Here is a 15,007-nt window from a genome sequence, read left to right as displayed (position 1 = left end):
TAGTTAAGTTAACATCATCACAAAAAAACTAGATACAAAAATAAAAGGTTAGTTAAAATGACCTAATAAACATATGTTTTGTTTAAATGTGTGTGAGAGTTGGGCTATATGGACGTTCAACAGGCTGACCCAGTCTTCGCTTGAAGTTATTGAGGGATGATGAGGTTTTGGCAATGTTAAGATAAGAATTCCAGAGTATGGTACCCCCAGTGTCTGATTAGAGAATTGACTACGTGAGGTGCGGCAGTGGGGAGGGTGAATGTTATAGCAGTGTCTTGTGTTATATAGGGAATGGAAATGTCCCTTAATGTAATCCACCAACACTCAATTATAAACATAGCTCGAGAAATAACGTAATCTCCTTTGGAAACTAGACTGATTGGCTCCAGATTGGATTGGATTCAGGCCGGTGACGCCGTTACACTATGCAACCAACTGTGACATGTATTGAGTTTGTTGCTGCTAGTTAGTACACTGTTGTAGTCATACGTTAGCTAGTACCACCAGCTGCATCCAATATTTATTTGTGCCCTAGACATGGATTGCACCTCGGAGGATAATGTAATAGTGGCATGGAAATACGATGACACTGCTAAATAATTAGTTTGAAACAACTTTGCCATATTATGTCAAATTTACTTTAGAGAAGTTGCCATTCACGTTACTGTTACTAGCAAAGTAAATAAAAAAAATAGCTAGCAATGCTAATGTTAGCTAGCTAACATATGGTGGTCCCCTCAATTTTAGTAAACTGGGTAAAGTTATAATGCATCTAAAGTCAATCTGGCAACATCACAATCACACAAAGGGTGTCCTAATGATTTGCATTCTTTTGAAACGTCTAGCTACATGTATACAGTACTCAACCACCACTGGGGACCAACGAACTCAAATATTTCATGTCTCAAGGCTTGACAATCCTTCTTTAATTAACCTGTCGCCTCCCCTTCATCTACAACGAACAACCACATATTCCGCATGATAGCTTCCTTCGCAGGGCACTCAAACTAGTGGTGCGCGGGTCAGCTGTTTGTTCACCTACACCCGCGCGCAATTGCTAATAATGAGAGGTCCGGCGGTGTGTCCCAAACTCCGTTTTAGAGGAGACTGACTGTCAAAAATAATCCCAGTTACAATTTTGACACTATAGTACATGTTTCTGACTCGTTTAGATGCCACATGGGTCGTTTTCAAATGGATTAGTTGGTGTTTAGGGGCAGTACCTCTTAAAGGCTTGCTGAAGTGTTACAGATAGCAATGTAAAGGTCATTTCCAATTGAGCAGACATATGCAGCATTAACCTTAAAATGCAGAAACATTGCTTTGAAGTTTCAATCACACTAACGTCGAACTTCATCGATACAGATCGAATAGAGCACTACACAACGTCATATTGCCGAGTCTACCTTTTGTTAAAAAAAAAAAAAAAAAATTAAAAAGGCACCCTGTTGTGCCTAGCTCTTTCACTATTGGTGACATCTTGACCAATTAGTTGGCTAGTGAGTTGACTGGCTCATAATTTTTTTGTGATGGGACAGCTCCACTATGAATACCCACAAAAAGAACCTTGTCACTAGAAGAATATCATAAATTGAAGGGCTGACAGCCAAATTAGAACTGCGCGGATATCAGATGGCATAATCTGATTTGTTCCAATAGAATTAACAAGAGGGATATCGAACTACATCCTGTCATTTACACATTGAGTCATACCCAATACCAAGTCTCAAAACTGCATCAAAACCTTGGTTGCGTTCCCAGCTCAGACGCTGCATGCATCAACCAATGGTGGCGTGCCACGTCATCTACCGTGCCGTCGTGCACCAGATTGTTAGAACCTATGTGGTTTACCATTATGTAAAATACCTATCCAGGCGTTATAAGATCTGGCATGCGTCAGCAATGCCTAGACAGAGGAACATGCCCTATGACATGCCATATATTCATATCTAGTTTAGTGCTAGGTCATCTAGGACTAGAGTTAGGGGGGGGCATTGATTGGTTGAAAACATAAAAACAGAACAGACATTTATTGTGCCAGAATCTAGTGTACATTGTCAGAAACATGTAGTGTACCATGTAATCCTCAGATACTGAAATTACAGCAGCAATGCATGTAGTGAATCATATCATTCAAAAATGCTAAATGGAATGCTTTGTTCAGTAATACTGATTTGTACCGGGGGGGGGGTTGGGTGAGGAGGAATGCAGTCCAGTCTTATTAACATAATAAACAACCCAAATGCACTGTAGAATGAGTGAAGGAGAAGAGGTATTATATTACCATAGGAATAAATTGGTATATCGCAAGTAAGTACCTACTTTGGTAACCAACCACACACAACAGAAAGTCTGTTTAAATCTCATTTAAGACCGATTTCTGGAGTCTCTTTGAATACATTTCCAATGTCTCCATGGCCTGTGTTTCTCTGTCTTTGTGTTTATTAAGAAAGTCCCCTGTGTAGACTGCCTTCACATGTTTTTTCTAAAGGGGTTCATAGTAGAAAAAGGTGCCAGAAGGATCTGTTCAGTCAGACAGTGCTTTTGGTGGGCAGCTCCGTACTATTGTGCCGCGTTTTCCTCGATGTTCCGTCGTCGCGCGGCCGAGCCTTCTGCAGGCTTGACATGGCGGCGGTGCGCTCGATGTCTATGAAGGCATAGAGCTCGGTACGGCGTGTGGGGGTGGTAGGCGGCAGCGGCGAGGTGGGGGTGCGGGGCGTGTGGGGGTTGCTGGTGTCCGAGGAGGCACCCTTGGCAGCTGCGGATGAAGAGGTGGTGGTAGATTCCATCTCCACCTCGATGTAGTTGAGCGTCTTGGGAGGCTCCTGACACAGCAGCCCCAACGGCCGGCGGAAGTCAAAGTTGAAGATGGTGTGGCGGCGTACCATGTCGGGGGCACAGCGAGCGCTGAGAGGAGCCGTCACATTCTCTGTGTTGACGTAGTTGTGGGAGGGTTCCATGGCCGAATGAGGGGGGTAGGCTGACAGGGGGTGGGAGTAGGAGTGGTGGTGGAGGTTGTAGCCGTTGAGGGATGGCGTCTTCAGCCCCCCCTGGCCGCCTCCATTGTTCTCCACCTGCTCGTTGCTGGGCTTGCGGGTCTCCCAGACGGGCGGCAGGGCCGGGAGGTTCTCATAGTCCAAGAGGGCCGTGCGTCGCTGGGCTGAGTTGTTGACATTCTGCAGGGTGTCGGGGGGCGTGCGGTGGAGGCGGGGGGCTGTTACTGGGGCAGTAACCCTGACAGAGGTGCCGTTGGAGTGTGTGTGGGGCGGCTGAGGCTGGCCCTCCAGTAGGGCTGGGGCCTCTGTGGCACAGTGTGTGTCCGTCTGGCTGTTAGTCTCCTCCTCTCCAAGATCCGGGGACTCTGGGTCCTCCCCTGCCTCCTCTCCATCTCCACCCCCAGTAGACTGCTTCCCCTTGGCCATCTTCTTCTGTACAGGGGTGGGTCCCAGCACAAAGCGCACCCCCAGGGGCTCCAGCAGTACCTGGGGCTCTTCCTGGAGCTGGGGCATGGGGGGCAGAGGCTCTGGTCTGGCTACCCGTGGAGGGGGAGGTGTAGGGGGACACTGGGACTGGCCTGAGTCGGGGCTGTCCAGAGGGGCTGGAACAGTCAGAGGGCTAGGCTGGTCATCCAGCAGACCTGTGGTGTTCACATAGGTGTGGATCTGTAGACGGATCAGGAGACGGGGTTAATATAACATCGTCATCACACCAACTCGGCAGCTTTTACATTAACTCATTATTACCCATCAATGTCACAAGTGGCACAGTGGATGTTCTCTTTAGTCTAGGACAGGGTTCTCAATTTAAATGAATATTATTTTGGCCAAGGGATCCATGGAATAAGTTTAGAGGGTGTAATACAACACAATGTAATCAGAGTCCAACATTATGGCTGGGGCCAGTAAAAACAATAACCAGTAACTTCTCCGCGCATTTTAACATTCCAGTTCCACATTTACCTGCTCTGTCGCAGTCCACCATTGAAGACTAGACTACACACGAAAAAGTCATGCTATTTGTATTTTAACAATATGATTGGCCATTCATTGAAGCACCACCACGCTCCCACGAGTCACAACTTCTCAAACAGTACATGAGTTAATTCCTTGACACAGCACACGAGAACAAAAAGTAGTGGCTTTAAGACAGCAGCTTTAAATCTGCAACAACAAAAAATGTCTCTGCCCCATGACAAAATGTAGGAAATAGCTTAGCTTGAAAACAGATTCATTTTTTTATGCTCTGGTGCAGGCCTTTAAAATGTTCCTTCCCAAGGCCCGTGCTTTGGTTCGTCCAGCCATGCACTGCCGGAGTAATAGTAAAACTCCTTATATGCCATTTTTATCTAACAAGTTGTGTTCTGATTTTGAGAGGGTCCCTGTTGAATTTTCTTTCACAAAAAGGTGCCCCCAGACACAAAAGGTTTGAGAACCCCTGGTCTAGGAGACCTCAAAATGTGCTCTGCCAAACAACTCAAACATTTATATTGAGAGGTCTTGTTTCATCTACACTGTGTACAAAACATTAGGAACATCAGTTCTTTCCATGACAGACTGACCAGGGGAATCCAGGTGAAAACTATGATCCCTTATTGATGTCACTTGTTAAATCCACTTCAATCAGTGTAGACGAAGGGGAGGAGACAGGTTAAAGAAGGATTTGTAAGACTTGAGACAATTGAGACATGGATTGTGTGTATGCCATTCAGAGGGGAATGGGCCAGACAAAATATTTAAGTGCCTTTGCACGGGGTATGGTAGTAGGTGCCAAGCGCACCGGTTTGAGTGTGTCAAGAACTTCAACACAGCTGGGCTTTTCACGCTCAACAGTTTCCCATGTGTATCAAGAATGGTCCACCACCCAAAGGACATCCAACCAACTTGACACAACTTTGGGAAGCATTGGAGTCAACATGGGCCAGCATCCCTGTGGAACACTTGACACCATGTAGAGTCCATGCCCCAACGAATTGAGACTGTTGTGAGGGCAAAAGGGGGTGCAACTCAATATTAGGAAGATGTTCCTAATGTTTTGTACACTCAGTATATAAAGCTATAGGGGCTGGAGTATTTCAGTGTGCTGGCCTTATTCTATTCCCTCAGATGTTAATGTGTTTGAAGGGAGTTTTCTGCCATTTAATTTTTTGTGCGGGCTGCCTAAGCGTTATTTCAAGTCGCTTAAGTCCAAACAGTGTAACAAAAATAATAAATCAACGACTAAATCCAGTTATAAAGTATGCAGAAAGATAATTAACCTATATATTTTTTATAATATCTTTGAGAATAAAAAGGGGCTCCCGAGTGGAGCAGCGGTGTAAGGCACTACAGACCCTGGATCGATTCCAGACTGTATCACACCCGGCTGAGATTGGCCCAACGTCGTTAGGGTTCATTCGTTTAAAAAAAAAAAGTATTTAACCTTTATTTAACCAGGTAGGCCAGTTGAACAAGTTCTCATTTACAACTGCAACCTGGCCAAGATAAAGCAAAGCAGTGCGACAAAAACAACAGAGTTACACATGGGATAAACAGACAGTCAATAACACAATAGAAAAATCTATATACAGTGTGTGCAAATGTAGTAAGATTAGGGAGATAAGGCAATAAATAGGCCATAGTGGCGAAATAATTATAATTTAGCATTGACACTGGAATGATAGATATGCAAGTAGAGATACTGGGGTACAAAAGAGCAAAAATACATAACAATATGGGGATGAGGTAGTTGGGTGGGCTTTTTACAGATGGGCTGTGTACAGGTGCAGTGATCGGTAAACTGCTCTGACAGCTGACTATTAAAGTTAGTGAGGGAGATAAGTCTCCAGCTTCAGCGATTTTTGCAATTCGTTCCAGTCATTGGCAGCAGAGAACCGGAAGGAAAGGCGGCCAAAGTAGGAGTTGGGGATGACCAGTGAAGTAAACCTGCTGGAGCACGTGCTACGGGTGGGTGTTGCTATGGTGACCAGTGAGCTGAGATAAGGCGGAGCTTTACCTAGCAAAGACTTAGATGACCTGGAGTCTGTGGGTTTGGCGACGAATATGAAGTGAGGGCCAGCCAACGAGAGTATACAAGTCGCAGTGGTGGGTAGTATATAGGGCTTTGGTGACAAAACAGATGGCACTGTGATAAACTACATCCAATTTGCTGAGTAGAGTGTTGGAGGCTTTTTTGTAAATGACATCGCTGAAGTCAAGGATCGGTAGGATAGTCAGTTTTACGAGGGTAGCAGCAGCAGCAAGAGCGACATCATTGATATATACAGAGAAAAGAGTCGGCCCGAGAATTTAACCCTGCGGCACTCCCATAGAGACTGCCAGAGGTCCGGGAAAACAGGCCCTCCGATTCGACACACTGAACTCTGAGAAGTAGTTGGTGAACAAGGCGAAGCAGTCATTTGAGAAACCAAGGCTGTTGAGTCTGCCGATAAGAATGCAGTGATTGACAGAGTCGAAAGCCTTGGCCAGGTCGATGAATACGGCTGCACAGTATTGTCTTTTATCGATGGCGGTAATGATATCATTTAGGACCTTGAGCGTAGCTTAGGTGCACCCATGACCAGCTCGGAAACCCGATTGCATAGCGGAGAAGGTACAGTGGGATTCGAAATGGTCGGTGAGCTGTTATGTTAACTTGGCTTTCGAAGACTTTAGAAAGGCAGAGCAGGATGGATATACAGTTAAAGTCGGAAGTTTACATACACCTTAGCCAAATACATTTAAACTCAGTTTTTCACAATTCCTGACATTTAATCGGAGTAAAAATTCCCTGTCTTAGGTCAGTTAGGATCACCACTTATTTTAAGAATGTGAAAAGAATAATAGTACAGAGAATGATTTATTTCAGCTTTTATTTCTTTCACCACATTCCCAGTGGGTCAGAAGTTTACATACCAAAAACTAATTGAGTGTAGCATTGCCTTTAAAATTGCTTAACTTGGGTCAAATGTTTCAGGTAGCCTTCCACAAGCTTCCCAATTTTGGCCCATTCTTCCTGACAGAGCTGGTGTAACTGAGTCAGGTTTGTAGGCCTCCTTGCTCGCACACACTTTTTCAGTTCTGCCCACAAATGTTCTATGGGATTGAGGTCAGGGCTTTGTGATGGCCACTCCAATACCTTGACTTTGTTGTCCTTAAGCCATTTTGCCACAACTTTGGAAGTATGCTTGGGGTCATTGTCCATTTGGAAGACCCATTTGCGACCAAGCTTTAACTTCCTGACTGATGTCTTGAGATGTTGCTTCAATATATCCACATAACTTTCCTCCCTCATGATGCCATCTATTTTGTGAAGTACACCAGTCCCTCCTGCAGCAAAGCACCCTCACAACATGATGCTGCCACCCCCGTGCTTCACAGTTGAGATGGTGTTCTTCGGCTTGCAAGCGTCCCCCTTTTTCCTCCAAACATAACGATGGTCATTATGGCCAAACAATTCTATTTTTGTTTCATCAGACCAGAGGACATTTCTCAAAAGTACGATCCTTGTCCAAATGTGCAGTTGCAAACCGTAGTTTGGCTTTTTTATATCGGTTTTGGAGCAGTGGTTTCTTCCTTGCTGAGCGGCCTTTCAGATTATGTCGATATAGGACTTGTATACTGTGGATATAGATACTTTTGTACCCGTTTCCTCCAGCATCTTCACAAGGGCCTTTGCTGATGTTCTGGGATTGATTTGCACTTTTCACACTAAAGTACGTTCATCTCTAGGAGACAGAACGCGTCTCCTTCCTGAGCGGTATGACTGCTGCGTGGTCCCATGGTGTTTATACTTGCGTACTATTGTTTGTACAGATGGACGTGGTACCTTCAGGCGTTTGGAAATTGCTCCCAAGGATGAACCAGACTTGTGGAGGTCTACAATTTTTTTTCTGAGGTCTTGGCTGATTTCTTTTGATTTTCCCATGATGTCAAGCAAAGAGGCACTGAGTTTGAAGGTTAACTTAAATGATGTCAATTCGCCTATCAGAAGCTTCTAAAGCCATGACATAATTTTCTGGAATTTTCCAAGCTGTTTAAAGGCACAGTCAACTTAATGTATGTAAACTTCTGACCCACTGGAATTGTGATACAGTGAATTATAAGTGAAATAATCTCTCTGTAAACAATTGTTGGGATAATTACTTGTGTCATGCACAAAGTAGATTTGCCAAAACTATATTTTGTTCACAAAAAATTTGTGGAGTGGTTGAAAAACTAGTTTTAATGACTCCAACCTAAGTGTATGTAAACTTCCGACTTCAACTGTAGGTCTATAACAGTTTGGGTCTAGAGTGTCTCCCCCTTTGAAGAGGGGGATGACCGCGGCAGCTTTCCAATCTCTAGGGATCTCAGACGATACGAAAGTGAGGTTGAACAGGCTAGTAATTGCGGTTGCAACAATTGTGGCGGATCATTTTAGAAAGAGAGGGTCCAGATTGTCTAGCCCAGATGATTTGTATGGGTCAACATTTTGCAGCTCTTTCAGAACATCTGCTATCTGGATTTGGGTGAAGGAGAAGCGATTGGGGGCTTGTGCAAGTTGCTGCGGGGGGTGCAGAGCTGTTGGCCGGGGTAGGGGTAGCCAGGTGGAAAGCATGGCCAGCCGATTATCGTGGATTTATCGGTGGTGACATTGCTTCCTAGCCTCAGTGCAGTGGGCAGCTGGGAGGAGGTGCTCTTATTCTCCATGGACTTTACAGTGTCCCAGAACATGTTGGAGTTTGTGCTGCAGGATGCAAATTTCTGTTTAAAAAAGCTAGCCTTAGCTTTCCTAACTGATTGTGTATATTGGTTCCTAACGTCCCTGAAAAGTTGCATATCACGGGGGTTATTCGATGCTAATGCAGTACGCCACAGGATGTTTTTGTGCTGGTCAAGGGCAGTCAGGTCTGGAGTGAACCAAGGGCTATATCTGTTCTTAGTTCTACATTTTTTGAATGGGGCATGCTTATTGAAGATGGTGATGAAAGCACTTTTAAAGAATAACCAGGCATCCTCCACTGACGGGATGAGGTCAATATCCTTCCAGGATACCCAGGTCGATTAGAAAGGCCTGCTCGCTGAAGTGTTTTAGGGAGCGTTTGACAGTGATGAGGGGTGGTCGTTTGACCGCAGACCCATTACGGACGCAGGCAATGAGGCTGAGATCCTGGTTGAAGACAGCAGAGGTGTATTTAGAGGGCAGGTTGGTCAGGATGATATCTATGAGGGTGCCCGTGTTTACAGATTTGGTGTTGTACCTGGTAGGTTCATTGATAATTTGTGTGAGATTGAGGGCATCTATCTTAGATTGTAGGACGGCCGGGGTGTTAAGCGTATCCCAGTTTAGGTCACCTAACAGTACGAACTCTGAAGATAAATGGGGGGCAATCAATTCGCATATGGAGTCCAGGGCACAACTGGGGGCTGAGGGGGGTCTATAACAAGCGGCAACGGTGAGAGACTTACTTCTGGAAAGGAGGATTTTTAGAAGTAGAAGCTCGAACTGTTTGGGCACAGACCTGGATAGCATGACAGAACTCTGCAGGCTATCTCTGCAGTAGATTGCCACCCCGCCCCCTTTGGCAGTTCTATCTTGGCAGAAAATGTTATAGTTAGGGATGGAAATTTCAGGATATTTGGTGGCCTTTCTAAGGATTCAGACACGACTAGGACATCGGGTTGGCGGAGTGTGCTAAAGCAGTGAGTAAAACAAACTTAGGGAGGAGGCTTCTGATGTTAACATGCATGAAACCAAGGCTTTTACGGTTACAGAAGTCAACAAATGATAGCGCCTGGGGAATAGGTGTGGTACTGGGGTCTACAGGGCCTGGGTTAACCTCTACATCACCAGAGGAACAGAGGAGGAGTAGGATAAGGATACGGCTAAAGGCTATAAGAACTGGTCGTCTAATGCGTTGGGAACAGAGAATAAAAGGAGCAGATTTTTGGGCGCGGTAAAATAGATTCAGGGCATAATGTACAGACAAGGGTATGGTAGGATGTGAGTACGGTGGAGATAAACCTAGGCATTGAGTGACGATGAGAGAGGTTTAATCTCTGGTGGGACCAGTTAGGCCTGGTGAGGTCTCCGCATGTGTGGGTGGTGGGACAAAAGAGCTATCTAAGGCAAGGTGAGCGGGACTGAGGGCTCTACAGTGAAATAAAACAAATAAGGACTAGCCGAGACAGCAGTAGACAAGGCATATTGACATTAGAGAGGGGCATATTGACATTAGAGAGAGGCTTAAAGCAGTCACAGGTGTTGATCAGGAGAACTAAGACAACAATGGGTAAATGGCGATGAATGGGCAGAGCGGGTCAGTTAGGGACATACAGGACCTGAGTTCGAGGCTGGGGTCGACAGATAAACAAAATGGGGTACCATGAAGATGGGTCTTTGGCGACATCGCAAAGGAAAAGCCCGTTGAGACCACGTCAGCAGACGAGTCGTGATGGATCGGCGGGACTCCGCGTCGACAACAAAGGGTCCAGGACAATTGGCAAAAGAGGGATTGTTGCCCTAGAATTAGCTGGTATATGGGCCTAGCTCGTGGCTAGCTCAGGGCTAACTGGTGCTTGCTTCGGGACAGAGGCGTTAGCTAACAGTAGCCACTCGGTAGCAGCTAGCTAGCTGCGATGATCCGGTGTAATGATCCAGAGCAGCAGGAATCTGGTGATGTGGTAGGGAGAAGCAGTCCGATATGCTCTGGGTTGATATCGCACTGTGCAGACTGGCATGTATTGTCCGAGCTAAAGCTGGTGGTGTACGAGCTAAAAGGTGAAGACCGCTAGCCGTGGCTAACAAAGAATAGTAGCTAGTTAGCTGACGGAGGTTTCAGTTATAAGGAATAAAAATAGCAGATCCGTACCACATTGGGTGAGGCGGGTTGCAGGAAAGTATATTTTGTTCATAGATAGAAAGTGAGATTAAAATGTATACAAGAAAAAAAAGAGGCTATTTACACGGGATAAAACAAAGACAATAACAACACACGACTGACTGCTACGCCATCTTGAAATGTAGAATTGTGAATAAGAATTTGTTCTTAACTGATTTGCCTAGTTAAATAAAAGGTAAAAAATAAAAAAAGATGTGAAAATTCCCAAAACAATTAATTTAGCAGTACAGATTTAGTTATGTTTGATCAAAAGAACACAGCATTAGCCATGGCAAAATGCATAGAATTGCAGGAAATGAGCTTACAAATGCAATAATGTATCTACACAGCCAAGATGGGGGCGTCTAAAATGTTCCTTAAAATTCAGCCACGTCTGCCAAGCCCCCGACCTCCACCCAAGCCCCCTTTTATCCAGAAAAAAAACTCTAGTTTGGTTTTGAGTTGCTCTCTCACCGCATCATCAGCCACTAGCAGGGGGTGTGAGGACTCCTCTCCCACCGAGGGCAGGCGGGTGCTGGCCACAGACGGGTGGCGCGTGGAGGGGTGTGAGGGGGTGTCGCCCACCGAAGGGATCCGAGTGACACCATTGGGCATGGTGGGGACAGAGTAGCCCAGAGCTAGATTGACATAGAGAAGGGAAGAACTGGGGGGGGTCAGTGGGGACAATGTCCCAGTCTATTTGGAATAGGCCATTTCTTTCTTGATAAGCTAAACTATAGAATAGGTAGCCTAAACTTTTCAACTATAGTAGATTGACATATGCTAGTGATTGGCTGAGGAAAAGTAAACGTGGACAGTTATTCTAACATGTTCAAAGAGCACATCAGAATTCGGTAAGGACCGCACATTGTTGCATCCTCGACTTGCATGTTCTGTTAATATGAATTACCATATTCTAAATGTGATTTCTGTCATTCTGAGAACTGGGGGGAAATACTCTAATCAGGTTACGCACCCAATACAGGTCCAGTACGTTTCTCAAATGTCCGGCAACACGGAAATCATATATATTTCCGTGTTGTATATATATGGCAATGGGCCTTTCGGGTCATTGCAAGTATGGGAAGAAGTATTCATAATTGGGCCAGTTCTAGTTGTAGGATGAATAAGGTCTTACCAGTCTGGTGGTTGGCCTCCAGCACGGCCTCCTCCACCACACTGATGCTGTGGCTGTGCATTACCTCCTGCAGCATATTGAAGATCTCCTCTGCCCGCGCACACTTGAAGGCAAAGATCCCTAAAGACACACAAACAAACGCAAAGACAAGAAACAAATAAAACACAGTCAAACTGCAGTCAAAACAGTCAAATTGCAGTCAAAAAACAACTCAGGAATCACATATGTGCGCACGACCGCAATACAGACAATTGAGACGCACAACCATTATCAGCACTGCTTAGACCTTCATGTTTACAAAAGGTTTGTACATTTATCGGGTCTTCGAACCTATGCCCTTTCTACCTTGTGATCACTGATCTAAATGGACTGGGTAGGGGAAGGCAACAGAACGGTAGAGATAAAGGACAAGGAAAAGATAGCAAAATATCAAGAAGGAACACATTAGGAACTACCATAAGAATAGAGACAAACTAACTAACACTGCATAATGCACAAAGAGAAAACACAAAACACACAGCTATGCTCTACTTGTGCAAAAAAAAAAAAATCCCAGTCAAACACAGCACAACACCACACAGAGTCAGACACAGGCATCAATACTGTAACCACAGAAACAGAATCACTCAAATGGACATCCAATCCATACTTAAGTCAATGATGCCATAATAATTATATTTCTGACTAATATTTCTGGTAATCACAGTATTATGTCATTCATCATCACAACATGAGGTGGGAACACAATGAGCCTGACTTACCATAGTAAGCCAACCCATAGCCAACCCATAGTAACCACCCCCCCTGTCCCAACCCCCATCTCTCCCGCCACCAGACCTCATCCTTTTGAAAGCATGGATGGAGTCCAAAAATAACCACACAGACATTTTTGTTATTGGCATTGCAGCATAATCAATGACCGGTCCAAGTCAATATATCAACAACAAGCTGATGTTGTTGGGGCCTAATGACCTAGTTGCAGATGTGATTCAATGTATACTGATGTTTACCATGGTTCATGTTAGATCCACAACACTGTGTATAACATTTTCAACATTATTACACCGTTGTATGTATACTCCTGCCCAGGCAGCTGAGGCACCACATACGTTAGTTAGCTTTGGAGTGAAATAAGCTGAGAATGGTACTTGAAAATGACAAAATCAACTAATAAAATAAGTTAAAACAATAATTGTGTGGAATGGAAATCTCAATTAGTTGACCTGGTCCCGTCTTGCAGCGGTGGCCGCTCTCGAAGGAGAAGAGGTTGGAGTCGTAGCCATAGCGACGCAGGCACATGTAAGGCCACCTAACATCGTCACGGCGATGGGTGTGGAGGACCAGCTCTGCCTCCGTCAGCTCCATCACGCCCGAGCCCAGCTCGTTCCCATCGTCATCCACGTTTATCACCTGGCAACAGAACAATAACTTTAGACAACAGTCACTCTGTGTCAGTCAATACAAACATGTCTACACTGCAATGCACTGAAGATGGTATTCATTGTGAAACCAATATTTCCCATTAATTTAATTCAGGTGGGAAGTCTACAGATTGTTTTTTACGAAACCTGTCATACCTAGAATTTGGGTTGACTCAGCTTGGCAATGGCCCACCATTGAAGTAGGATTGTTGTAACAGATCAAGAGACCAACCTTAAATTTGGTTTGATGATTATCTGGGATTGACTCCTTCTCTGGACAGCTCAAGCAGCTTCCCATGGCTTCTTCAGAGCATCATCTGATGTCTGGGGGATAAGGTACCGGTATGTGAAACCATAAGAGCCAATACAGTGTCAGTGTGTGAATGCACATCATGGAATTGTAGTTAGCTACATTTGATTGATGTGAAAGAGACAAAGTGACCTTTACAAACTCTTTATTAACAGAGGGTTTCTTTCTTACCTAGATCCAGCCACCAGTATCCCTGGTTCTTTCCTCCGAGGCTGAGGAGGAGCAGTCATGATGCTTTATCTGCTATGCCAACATAAAATGTGGGCCTGCCCTGCACACATTTAGTTTACTGTCAGCCAAGTTAGGTAGCTAGCTGGACGAATACATTTGACAACTGATGATCTAGCAAGCTAGTTTGTGATACAATTGGAGTTAGCTAGCTAGTTAGCCTTTGTGTCTTCCAAGTTAAAACATTTAACGTTCGCTAGCTAGGAAAGCTAAATAGCTAGCTACGGTGGCCAACTCCATTGTAGTAGCATGGGCCAAAGCTTTTTTTAAATGAGATCAGATTACAAGGTTTTGACTCAGTTACATTATTGATATGAAACGGTAAGACTAATAAAATAGTTCATTTAGCGTTAGTATCTTCATCTATTGGTAAGACGTGGTGTGGACAAACTAGCGTAGCACCTTCATGTGTAGCTTTCTGGCTAACTAGTTAGCTAGCTCTCCGCACTCGTGAAGTCTGTGGTTAAGTCCTAACTTTACTAGCCAAGATAACTAACGTTAGCTAGCTAATTAGTAATTGGTCAAAAACAAATCTAAATCAAATGCATCTCTTTGCTAATACATTAACGGATACCCACGAGTCCCTGGCAAATGGATGGGGTAGTTCTTCCAAACGTTTCAGACACAAACGATCGCAACCAAGCTAGCTAGCTCTGCTGTCGCATATTAAGCTAGCGTTAGCCTGTTGTGTTAGCTCAACTCCACCATCCTTCCTCTGGGTTGCTAAAGCGCCAAAAAAAAACAATCACAACTTCTTCCAAAGGTGGCTACCATTCTTGTTTTCGAACGCAAATTGATGTAATCCCATGTATAATCTTTTATGTCTCGATATAGAGTGGAACAATAAAATAAGCTATTTTACCTTAGTCGCACCGTCTTTTAGCTAACGTTATGTATGTAGCTAGCTAGCTGGCCAGCTACATCACAGCAACTTGGCTAAACTTCCGAGAGTTTGAGGCAATCGTTTTCGATGTGGTGAACTGCGCATGCGCGGGGATGAGGTTTGTGACTCTTGTGGCCTCCCACCAAATCATGACTCCAGCATACATCAATATTGACAATGAATCATAGAT

The 15,007-nt window shown here is 44.6% G+C and overlaps 1 protein-coding gene across 2 annotated transcripts; it reads right to left on the bottom strand.

Annotated features, from left to right (window-relative positions):
• Positions 1-1,998: 1,998 nt before the first annotated feature.
• Positions 1,999-14,927, bottom strand: LOC120066339 (fibroblast growth factor receptor substrate 2-like). 2 transcript variants are annotated; one of them, XM_039017651.1, is made up of 7 exons: positions 14,797-14,927; positions 13,878-13,977; positions 13,629-13,720; positions 13,199-13,385; positions 11,976-12,095; positions 11,312-11,475; positions 1,999-3,662 (listed from the first exon to the last, which is right to left on the bottom strand). In XM_039017651.1, the coding sequence occupies exons 3-7, from the start codon at positions 13,692-13,694 to the stop codon at positions 2,532-2,534; spliced, it is 1,668 nt and encodes a 555-aa protein (XP_038873579.1). In that variant the 5' UTR covers positions 13,695-13,720; positions 13,878-13,977; positions 14,797-14,927; the 3' UTR covers positions 1,999-2,531. The 2 variants fall into 2 exon arrangements, with proteins under 2 accessions (XP_038873579.1, XP_038873580.1); XM_039017652.1 differs by lacking the exon at positions 14,797-14,927 and adding an exon at positions 14,513-14,760.
• Between the last annotated feature and the right edge of the window lie 80 nt (positions 14,928-15,007).

The sequence above is a fragment of the Salvelinus namaycush genome, chromosome 21 (genome assembly GCF_016432855.1).
Source record: "Salvelinus namaycush isolate Seneca chromosome 21, SaNama_1.0, whole genome shotgun sequence".
Taxonomy (NCBI): domain Eukaryota; kingdom Metazoa; phylum Chordata; class Actinopteri; order Salmoniformes; family Salmonidae; genus Salvelinus; species Salvelinus namaycush.
The sequence above is the reverse complement of the archived record's forward strand: the minus strand, read 5'-3'. Positions and strand labels throughout refer to the sequence as shown.

Bases quoted from the DNA above. Each gene is read 5' to 3' on its own strand.
- LOC120066339 (XM_039017651.1), bottom strand. From the start codon at position 13,694: ATGGGAAGCTGCTTGAGCTGTCCAGAGAAGGAGTCAATCCCAGATAAT. The intron at 12,096-13,198 runs GTCAACTAATTG...GTGTGTCTTTAG, and splicing joins CCGCTGCAAGACGGGACCAG to GGATCTTTGCCTTCAAGTGT. The intron at 11,476-11,975 runs GTAAGACCTTAT...ATGTCAATCTAG, and splicing joins GGAGGCCAACCACCAGACTG to CTCTGGGCTACTCTGTCCCC.